Raw genomic sequence first — 12343 nt, forward strand, 5'->3', positions numbered from 1 at the left:
ACCAAACAATGACGGAGCCACCTCCAAATGGCATCCTCTCGGAGATATTGCAGAGTGAATATTGTTCCAGAGTCCTTCTCCATACCCTCTTTCTACCATCAGGTGACTGGAAACAAAATCATTACTTATCTGTGGAGAACCCTGCTGACCACTGGTCTCCAGTCCTGTTCTGGTATTGGTGTGCAAATTCTAATCACACTGCTTGGTGTTGGGGAGTGAGCTGCATGCCAGTGGCAGGTCATCTTGACCTCAAATTGGCTTCCAGAAGACTTCGCCTTGAAGTCCTCTTACTTACAGCAATGTTTCTCAATGCCTGGACCACAGTAGTGTGGTGATCACGCAAGACATGAACAACCAGGAAACTATCATCCCTGGCAGTTGTAGACCTCCGCTGGCTTGATCCATATCATCTCTGATAGGTAACGAGTTCATAGAATCATCTCACAGCACACTTGTAAATTATGCAGCATTTGCATTAAGGGCATAATGAATGATTCGTTCATCCTTGATTAATGCGTTAAGTCTCACAGCATCTTCTCAGCTAAGAGGCATACTGACAACAAATGTGAAAGGAAAACTGAAGAAATTTTGTTAGTTGTGACAAAAAAAGAGAATACCACATATCGATAATAATCCACCATTAACTTCTGCTCTGGTATCACAAAAGCTTTTAAAACTGAAAAGGTTTTACTGTCTGCAGATAGAATAAAATCAGCACCTAATACTTAGAGTTGAGAAGTAACATTTATGATTTAATCTTGAAAATTACTGAATTCATGTTTCTTAGCTTATAAAACCTCCTGAAACAGATGGCACTTTTGTGTATTGGTGTTTATTTGCTTCCGATTCAATTTTTACAAACTTATTTGTTCTCATCTCTCCTCTCTGTAGCTCTCTTTCGGTTCACACTAGTCTCCTACTGTGCTTATCCTTGTGTGTGTTCCTATCCCCCATCCTAGCTTCCTATTTTTGATGATTGATATTTACTGTATGCACTTGTTTCTTCTGTTTTCACTACTTAGAACCATGTATGGGTGTATGTAGAACCTTCTGAACACCTGTGTTGCTCTGGGATTTTTAATAATAGAGTCTAGGATAAATATTTAATCTACCTAGAAGTATCTAAGGATCTACTACAAGGGTTTAAACAAAAGTCATGGCAACGTTTTTTTATTGTCTGAAACTGTGCCAATGCCCAAACATGTAATATATGCATTAAAAAGTATGTTACATGAACTTCATAATGTTGTTGGCATAGGGGGATGGTTGCATCGTCCTGTCCGTAATCACATTCCCTAAGTCAGTTGTCTGATGACAGTGGTGCGTAATTGATGTAACCAAAGTCGATCAGCATTTGTATATCTTAGTCAATGTGACTTCGATCTGATTCCCAAAGTAAAGTAGCCATTGCGCGGGAAACGCTTTCACAATAAACAAGACATCGTACGAACATTTCGACGTGAGATAGTGCACATAGATGAATCTCATGCAGCTGATGGTATTTTCCATCTTACTTATTGCTGGTAACGAACCACTGACAACCTAGGAAACTACTTCGGAGGATGTTAAACAGTTTTAACAATGTGTACAGATGATTGTACGCACGTTGTATGATAATAAAGCAAAGAAAACAATGATTTCAAAATGCCATGTTTTTACTTTTACCTTACCATATATTCCTGCATCCCTACCTCATGTGGTGAAACCCTTAAGAAGTCCTTGTCGTATACTTTGAAATGTTCTTAGTACACTTCCTGTACTGGAGCGTTTTTCGAGAAAAAAAATCAACCCTCATATGAATATGCCTGACTTTTCCATAAAACAGTTCAATGCACTAAGGAATGTTAACATTTAGCATTATTATTATTATTATTATTATTATTATTATTATTAAATGTTCTGTTGGCAGACAAAAGGGAAAACCTGGCCAAAAGTTAATTATAGCGCAGTTTTTCAGGAAACTACAACTCTGAAGTAAATTTACTGCACATATTTTAATGATCAACAGATCCACAAAATGCTGACTTACGAAGATTATCACTACTTTTGAAGACTGGTAGGAGAGCTGCTGCTATGTGATTAAAAAGGTACATGCAGTTCACCTCCATTAGGGGATGTGTGCCTGAATGGAGCTGCACCACCTTGGAACGAAGAATCAAATTTACATTTTAGCTCCCTCTGTGGATCAGTGGTGGAGTATCAGTCTCACAATCCCAAGATTACGAGTTCAAACCTGGCAGAGGTAGGCCTAGTCAGAATTTTGAAGAGCGGGTAAAAACTCCATTTAGCACTCCAATGTCATATAATGTTGGCAGGCAAAAGATCTCTGGTGACATATTGCAGTTTACCAGACAAAATTAATTAAAACTCAGCCAGAGATTGCTCAAGAGAAAGCTGGTTTACTTGTAGAGTAAAACTGAACATTGAAATTGATGTACAAGCAGACTAGTGGTAACATATTCAAATGCCTGCACATGGTACCTGAAGCCAGATGATGATGATGATGATGATGATGATGATTATTATTATTATTAGTTATACATTCAGTCCCCTTAACCTGTTACCTCTATATCTACTTTTCTGAGTGCAGAATGAATGATCATACTTTTTAGCCAACTGCTCTATGTTGTAGCCTGGGCTTGGATCATTTGACAACTTCAGTGTTCTTGCAAATCTGTCCAGACAGTTTCCTATAGCCATGTCGATAGTTTCTCCAAATATTCTGTACCTTCTACGTGCATAAGCTATGATCTGAGTATTACCTCCACTTACGTACAGAACTGTGGGATTGTCACACTTGGTGATCAACCTACCCATTTCAATATCTGGTAAGTAGTTAAGAAATTATATACAGTAAACAGTTTTCTATTAATGACACAAACATATAATAATAACAAAAAAACCATAATAATTAAACAGTTTTTCATATATTAATTAGTTTACATCTAATTATTCTTAATTTGCTAGCACATCAAAAGGTTTTCAGCACAATTAGTAAGAAAATTAGTGAAATCTGTAAATGCATATTTTTTTCAAAATATAGTCAATATTAATATCTTCTGAAGTACTGCACCTAAAGAATGAACTTTTTTAAAAAGAATATTCAGTTCTTATGCCAATTTTAGAACCACAAAAATCTCAAAAATGAACAATTTAGGTCCCCTTCTGTGCAATGGTGGCAATATCTTAAGTAAACATCTTAGTTCGGAAAACTTGCATCTAAAGGGTAAGATCTGTATGACTTGACGAGAAATCACAAAGCAATAGGCTCTTTTCATTTAAATGTTCACCAAGAACTCAATTAGAAAATGTTTCACATTCTCATTCATCACTTTTGAACCCTCTACATGAATGTCCGTGAACATGTTGCTTAGTTTCTTTGAAACATTTATGTTGAAAGTGTCTTGCGTCTCTTAAAATAGATACACAGCTTGTTAGTTAATCTGAAACCCACTGATGAAGCCAGTTCTGGTTCCTGTTGCTGTGGATATGAAAGTTTTGTACTGGCTGAACACACCTTCAGGTGCAGGGTCTTCCACACAACTCTATACAGTGTAACATCATACATTTCTGTGTCATCCTCATTATATTTCTGCATTATTATGCCATCTAACATTTGCAAGCTCCATTATTCTCAACACTGATTGTGTTTCCATATTCAGCACATCACAACTTTGTCTCTAATAGATTTTTATTTATTTATTTAATTTATTTATTTGGGAAACAAAAAACAGTGAGAAGCTGAACTACAGAGTTCCACAATGAAAAATATATTTACAATGGAATAGCACATCGCAAACATTTAAAAAAATAAGTGAAAGAATAATGAGGAAAAATCATCTAATGATAAAAGTAGCAGAAGAAAATAAAAAACTAACAAAATAACTGCAGAGACACAACAGTTAACAATAAAACATAAAGGCAAAAGAAAAGAACGAGGAAAGTTAAAGATTGAAAGTAAAATGAAGAGAACTACTTATAGCAAGGCAGAGTAAGATAAATACAGAAATGACACATAAGTAATGGTATAGAACAGTAAGAATAAATAAATATTAAATTACGTACAATAGATGGGACAGCAATGAGAAGAGAGAAAAAGGAATATGAAGAAAATGAGCTAGGTTAAGTTAAGGAAGAATTGATTAGAGGAGGCATACGAAGAAAAAACGTCCAAGTTCCTGTCAGAAGATAAAGAGTTAAGGAGAGTTGGAATGCGGATAAACAAAATTCATTGAACAAGAGAGAGGCAGAATACGGAATATGAAGGGGCAGATTTATTCTGGTTTGACAACATTCACTAGGTTAATTCTCCTCAGAATGCCAATAATCCACAACCGAACACTCCAAGAAACCTACTCGTACTGCAGCTATACTTGTCAGTGCAGATACAAAATGCCACCGACTAACAGCACTAGCATGCAATTGCTGGGTTTTGCATGGAAAAGTCACAGACCACTGTTTTTCTAATGTTTGATCTATATTTTAAGTATGTTTCTGAGTGGTTCTGAGTGTTCAAGGTAACAGGGGTCTCTTGTAAGTGGTAGTGTTGTATTATCTGCATACAGGACTACATATACTGTATTTGCAATGAGTACTGCATATCACTCACATACATACATACATACATACATACATACATACATACATACATACATACATACATACATACATTATCATTATAGACTGTTATGCCTTTCAGCGTTCAGTCTGCAAGCCTCTGAGAATTTACTAAACGTCGCCACAATCCTCGATTTGCAACTAGTGTTGTGGCCTCATTTAGTTCTATACCTCTTATCTTTAAATCGTTAGAAACAGAGTCTAACCATCGTCGTCTTGGTCTCCCTCTACTTCTCTTACCCTCCATAACAGAGTCCATTATTCTCCTAGGTAACCTATCCTCCTCCATTCGCCTCACATGACCCCACCACCGAAGCCGGTTTATGCGTACAGCTTCATCCATCGAGTTCATTCCTAAATTAGCCTTTATCTCCTCATTCCGAGTTCCCTCCTGCCATTGTTCCCACCTGTTTGTACCAGCAATCATTCTTGCTACTTTCATGTCTGTTACTTCTAACTTATGAATAAGATATCCTGAGTCCACCCAGCTTTCGCTCCCATAAAGCAAAGTTGGTCTGAAAATAGACCGATGTAAAGATAGTTTCGTCTGGGAGCTGACTTCCTTCTTACAGAATACTGCTGATCGCAACTGCGAGCTCACTGCATTAGCTTTACTACACCTTGATTCAATCTCACTTACTATATTACCATCTTGGGAAAACACACAACCTAAATACTTGAAATTATCGACCTGTTCTAGCTTTGTATCACCAATCTGACATTCAATTCTCTCGAATTTCTTACCTACTGACATCAATTTAGTCTTCGAGAGGCTAATTTTCATACCATACTCATTGCACCTATTTTCAAGTTCCAAGATGTTAGACTGCAGGCTTTCGGCACAGTCTGCCATTAAGACCAAGTCATCAGCATAGGCCAGGCTGCTTACTACATTTCCACCTAACTGAATCCCTCCCTGCCATTTTATACCTTTCAGCATATGATCCATGTAAACTACAAACAGCAAAGGTGAAAGATTACAGCCTTGTCTAACTCCTGTAAGTACCCTGAACCAAGAACTCATTCTACCATCAATTCTCACTGAAGCCCAATTGTCAACATAAATGCCTTTGATTGATTTTAATAATCTACCTTTAATTCCATAGTCCCCCAGTATAGCGAACATCTTTTCCCTCGGTACCCTGTCATATGCTTTCTCTAGATCTACGAAACATAAACACAACTGCCTATTCCTCTCGTAGCATTTTTCAATTACCTGGCGCATACTGAAAATCTGATCCTGACAGCCTCTCTGTGGTCTGAAACCACACTGGTTTTCATCCAACTTCCTCTCAACCACTGATCGCACCCTCCCTTCCAAGATGCCTGTGAATACTTTGCCTGGTATACTAATCAATGAGATACCTCGATAGTTGTTGCAATCCTTCCTGTTCCCTTGCTTATAGATAGGTGCAATTACTGCTTTTGTCCAATCTGAAGGTACCTTACCAACACTCCACGCTAATTTGACTACTCTATGAAGCCATTTCATCCCTGCCTTCCCACTATACTTCACCATTTCAGGTCTAATTTCATCTATTCCTGCTGCCTTATGACAATGGAGTTTATTTACTATCCTTTCCACTTCCTCAAGCATAATTTCACCAACATCATTTTCCTCCTCCCCATGAGCTTGACTGTTTGCAACACCACCATGATGATTTCCTTTTACATTGAGAAGATGTTCAAAATATTCCCTCCACCTCTCCAGTGATTCCCTAGGATCTGTTACGAGTTCACCTGAATTACTCAAAACACTGTTCATTTCCTTTTTCCCTCCCTTCCTAAGATTCTTTATTACTGTCCAGAAAGGTTTCCCTGCTGCTTGACCTAGCCTTTCCAGGTTATTACCAAAATCTTCCCATGACTTCTTTTTGGATTCAACAACTATTTGTTTCGCTCTGTTTCTTTCATCTACGTACAAATCCCTGTCTGCCTCGGCCCTTGTTTGGAGCCATTTCTGATAAGCCTTCTTTTTACGTTTACAGGCTGCTCTCACTTCATCATTCCACCAAGATGTTCGCCTTTTCCCATCTTTACACACAGTTGTTCCTAGGCATTCCCTTGCTGTTTCTACTACAGCATCCCTGTATGCCACCCATTCACTTTCTATATCCTGAACCTGCTTACTGTCTACTGTTCGAAACTTCTCACTAATCATATCCATGTACTTCTGTCTAATTTCCTCGTCCTGGAGATTTTCTACCCTTATTCGTTTGCAGACAGATTTCACTTTCTCTACCCTAGGCCGACAGATACTTAGTTCACTACAGATCAGATAATGGTCTGTATCATCGAAAAATCCCCGAAAAACTCGTACATTCCTAAAAGATTTCCTGAATTCAAAGTCTGTTAAGATATAGTGTATTATGGATCTGGTACCCCTAGCCTCCCATGTGTAGCGGTGAATAGCCTTATGCTTGAAGAATGTATTCGTAACAGCTAAACCCATACTAGCACAGAAGTCCAGCAAACGCTTCCCATTCCCATTAGCTTCCATATCTTCCCCACATTTACCAATCACCCTTTCGTATCCTTCAGTTCTATTCCCAACTCTCGCATTGAAATCGCCCATTAGCACTATTCTATCCTTGCTGTTGACCCTGACCACGATGTCACTCAATGCTTCATAAAACTTGTCAACTTCATCCTCATCTGCACCCTCACATGGTGAATACACGGACACAATTCTTGTCCTAATTCCTCCCACTGACAAATGTACCCACATCATTCGCTCACTTACGTGCCTAACAGAAACTATGTTGCGTGCAATGGTATTCCTGATAAAGAGCCCTACCCCAGACTCTGCCCTTCCCTTTCTAACACCCGTCAAGTACACTTTATAATCTCCTATCTCTTCCTCCTTATCTCCCCTTACCCGAATATCACTTACTCCTAGCACATCCAGATGCATCCTCTTTGCTGACTCAGCAAGTTCTACCTTCTTTCTTCCATAAGCCCCATTAATATTGATAGCTCCCCATCGAATTCCATTTCGTTCGCCAAGTTGTTTCCAAGGAGTCCCTCGCCTGTCAAATGGGAGTGGGACTCCATTACTCCCATAGGTCCGAGGCTTGCTTAAAGTGTTCTGAGCTCGGTAAATTCATGAAGCAGGATGCTACCCTACTTGCACATAGTCCAAGTGAGGATCTCTCCTCTAACGGGTTATGGACCACCGGTGAATTGTGTAGTCCTAGCCGCCTGAGCACAAGGAGGGCCACGACTCAGAATATGTCCGAGATGCCCACTCAAATCCCATAGCAACTGGTATCCCGACTCTCAGGACCACTTACTAGGCCACTCAGCCGTTGCCCATGGTTCACGAACTAGGACGTGACTACAGTAACCCACAAAAATGAATCACTCACAAATAAGACTAATAAAAGTGGGTCCAATATAGACCAGACTGTATTGTAAATGTGCTCAATGTAATATCCCCATTTGTCGTCTCGAGTGTTACATACTGTTTTTTCCTTCCCTTAGTGGTTTAACGTTGCACTAATACATCAAAGGTTTTCGACAACACAAGGATGGGAAACCGATAGGACTGTGATGGTGATGGCCATGGCCTTAATTAAGACACAGCCCCAGCACTTGCCTGGTGTCAAAATGGGAAAACCATGGATATACTCTTTTCTATTTGACATACATACATCTTCATATTTAACCACATCTTCATTATAGACCGTTATGCCTTTCAGCGTTCAGTCGGCAAGCCTCTGCAATCCTCTATTTGTAACTAGTTCTGTGGCCTCGTTTAGTTCTATATCTCTTTAAATCATTAGAAATTGAGTCTAACCATTGTCGTCTTGGTTTCCCTCTACTTCTCTTACCCTCCATAGCAGAGTCCATTATTCTCCTAGGTAACCCATCCTCCTCTATTCGTCTCACACGACACCATCACTGAAGCTGGTTTATGCGTAAAGCTTCATCCAACGAGTTCATTCCTAACTTAGTCTTTATCTCATCATTCCGACTACTCTCCTGCCATTGTTCCCACATGTTTGTACCAGGAATCATTCTCACTACTTTCATGTCTGTTACTTCTAACTTATGAATAAGATATCCTGAGTCCACCCAGCTTTCACTACCATAAAGCAGAGTTGGTCTGAAAACGACAGGATAGTTTCGTTCGGGAGCTGACTCCCTTCATACAGAATACTATTGATCGGCAACTGCGAGCTCACTGCATTAGCTTTACTGCACCTTGATTCATTCTCACATACCATCCTGGGAGAACAGCCCCAGGGGCTCTGAACTTTGGAGAGTGGGTTGGCGACCACGGGGCCCTAACTGAATCCTGGTATTGCTTCCACTTACTTGTGCCAGGCTCCTCACTTTCATCTATCATATACGACCTCTCTTGGTCAATTCTTGTTCTTTTCTGACCCTGACGGTATTACGTATGGAGGCCTAGGGAGTCCTTCGCTTTCACGCCCTTCGTGGCCCTTGTCTTCCTCTGGCCGATACCTTCATTTTTGGAAGTGTCGGATCCCTTCCATTTTTTTTCTCTCTGATTAGTGTTATATAGAGGATGGTTGCCTAGTTGTACTTCCTCTTAAAACAATAATCACCCCCACCACCATCCTGGGAGAACACACATCCTAAATACTTGAAATTATCTACCTGCTGCAGCTTTGTATCCCCAATCTGACATTCAATTTTCTTGGATTTCTTACCTAATGACATCAATTTAGTCTTGGAAAGGCTAATTTTCATACCATACTCATTGCACCCATTTTCAAGTTTAAAGATATTAGATTGCAGGCTTTCAGCACAGCCTGCCATTAAGACCAAGTCGTCAGCATAGACCAAACTGCTTACTATATTCCCACCTAACTGAATCCCTCCCTGCTACTTTATAACCTTCAGCAGATGGTCCCTGTAAACTACGAACAAGAAAGGTGAAAGATTACAGACTTGTCCAACCCCTGTAAGTGCCTTGAACCATCAATTCTCACTGAAGCATAATTTTCAACATAAATGCCTTTGATTGATTTTAATAATCTACCGTTAATCCCATAGTTCCCCAGTATGGCGAACATCTTTTCTCTCGGTACTCTGTCATAATATGCTTTTTCTAGATCTATGAAACATTAAACATAACTGTCTATTCCTCTCGTAGCATTTTTCAATTACCTACCACATACTGAAAATGTGATCCTGACAGCCACTCTGTGGTCTGAAACCACACTGATTTTCATCAAAACTTCCTCTCAACCACTGATCGCACCCTCCTTTCCAAGATATCAGTGACCACTTTGCCTGATATACTGATCAATGAGATACCTTGATAGTTGTTGCAATCCTTACTGTTCCCCTGCTTATAGATAGCTGGAATTACTGCTGTTGTCCAATCAGAAGGTATTGTCATAAAGCAGCAGGAATAGGTGAAATTAGACATGAAATGGTGAAATATAGTGGGAAGGCAGGCATGAAATGGCTGCATCGAGTGATAAAATTAGCATAGAGTGTTGGGAAGATTTCCCTTGGCATTGGGAAGATTTTCAAAATATTTCTTCCACCTGTCCAGTGATTCCCTGAGATCTATTTTGAGCTCACCTAAATTACCCAAAACACTATTCATTTTCTTTTTCCCTCCCACCCCAAGATTTTTAATTACGGTCCAGAAAGGTTTTCCTGCTGCTTGACCTAGCCTTCTTCCCACGACTTCTTTTTGGATTCAACAACTATTTGTTTCACTCTGTTTCTTTCATCTACCTACAATTCCCTGGCCGAATTAGTCCTGTTTGGAGCCATTTCTTATACACCTTCTTCTTATGTTTATAAGCTGCTCTCACTTCATCATTCCACCATGATGTTTGCTTTTTCCCACACTTACACACAGTTGTTCCTAGGCATTCCCTTGCTGTTTCTACTACAACATTTCTGTATGCCACCCATTTTCTTTCTATATCCTGAACCTGCATGCTGTCCACTGTTTGGAACTTTTCACTAATCATATCCATGTACTTCTGTCTGATTTCTTCATCCAGGAGATTTTCTACCCTTATTTGTCTGCAGACAGATTTCACTTTCCCTAGAGATACTTAATTCACTACAGGTCAGACAGTGGTCCGTATCAACAAAAAATTCCCGGAAAACCCGCCCATTCCTAACAGATTTCCTGAATTCAAAGTCGGTTAAGATATAGTCAATTATGGATCTGATGTCCCTACCCTCCTATGTGTAGCGGTGAATAACTTTACGCTTGAGGAATGTATTCGTAACTGCTAAATCCATACCAGCACAGAAGTCCAGCAAACGCTTCCCATTCCTATTAGCTTCCATATCTTCTCCATATTTACTAACCACCCTTTCGTATCCTTCAGTTCTATTTCCGCCCGGCTCCATGGCTAAAGTGTTAGCATGCTGGCCTTTGGTCACAGGGGTCCCGGGTTTGATTCCCGGCAGGGTCTGGGATTTTAACCATAATTGGTTAATTCCCCTGGCACGGGGACTGGGTGTATATGTCGTCTTCATCATCATTTCATCCTCATCACGACGAGCAGGTCTCCTAGGGGAGTCAAATAAAAATACCTGCACCAGGCCTCTCCGGAGGCCAGACGCCATTATTATTAGTTCTGTTTTCAACTCTGGCATTGAAATCACCCATTAGCACTATCCTATCCTTGCTGTTGACCCTGACTGTGATGTCACTCAATGCTTCATACGACTTGTCAACTTCATCCTCATCTGCACGCTCACATGGTGAATACGAGACAATTCTCATTCTAATTCCTCGAACTGCCAAATCTACCCAATAAGTTACCTCACTGGAACATTCTTTGTCATGAATATTGGATTCCACCAATGTAACCTGCTATGTCAAGGACTTAAGAGAGGTAAATTAATTATATTATCACTACACAGTGGACATCAATGTTCACATTTATCACTTGCCGTATGTGACAAAGTGCACACAACCGAAACCACTTAAAACTTCCTCCATAATGTTATGAGGAGCCAAATATGACAAAATATAATTAAATTAAATTAGTTAAGAGTCTAGTGAGACGGTAGAACATAAGTAGAAATACATATCTTATGATGAGTTAGGAATGTGAAAAGATACCAGATGCATGCATAAGTCTTTTCCGGTTTCACTAAGAGATGGTGCCAGCAAACAGTACGCAGTGTATGATTTTGATGCATATGTCAGTTTGTTCGTCTGAAATTAACCTACTAACACACACAAGTTGAGTCCGCCAACCACTAGCATCTGTGTTGTATCGTTCAGTGATCATGTTGACGTTTGTATCTGAAAAGGAACATTTGCAGCACGCATTACTTTTCTTATTTAATCAAAAGGAAAAGGCTGTGGAAATTCATTGTTTCCTGGTAGAAATGTATGATGAACACGCTCCATCGATTAGAAATTGTAAGACATGGTTTCGACAATTTAAACAGGGTGATTTAAATGTGAAAGACAGTGCGCACTCTGGTAGGCCACAAAAATGCAAAGACGGGCAATTGCAGGCGTTACTGGATGATGACTCAATCAACAGCAATTGGCACAAGCATTAAATGTGCCACAGAAACAATCGTGAGACGTTTACGGGCAATAAGGAAGATCAATAAACTCGGTAAACGGGTCCCACACGATTTGAATAAAGAGCAAATGGAAAATCGCAAAGTCACTTGTGAAGTGCTGCTTCAACGCCACGAAAGAAAATCATTTCTGTACCGAATTGTGATGGATGACGAAAAATAGTTTTATCTTGAA

At 39.7% G+C, this 12343-nt stretch overlaps 1 protein-coding gene across 1 annotated transcript in view; it reads right to left on the minus strand.

Annotated features, from left to right (window-relative positions):
• Positions 1–12343, minus strand: part of Tcs3 (Probable tRNA N6-adenosine threonylcarbamoyltransferase Tcs3) — an 80446-nt gene that overhangs the window by 27473 nt on the left and 40630 nt on the right. Inside the window, exon 3 of the mRNA XM_067152444.2 lies at positions 2606–2825. Coding sequence (XP_067008545.2) covers positions 2606–2825 — 220 coding nt within the window. The remainder of the gene's footprint in view (positions 1–2605; positions 2826–12343) is intronic.

This window comes from Anabrus simplex, chromosome 8 (genome assembly GCF_040414725.1).
Source record: "Anabrus simplex isolate iqAnaSimp1 chromosome 8, ASM4041472v1, whole genome shotgun sequence".
Taxonomy (NCBI): domain Eukaryota; kingdom Metazoa; phylum Arthropoda; class Insecta; order Orthoptera; family Tettigoniidae; genus Anabrus; species Anabrus simplex.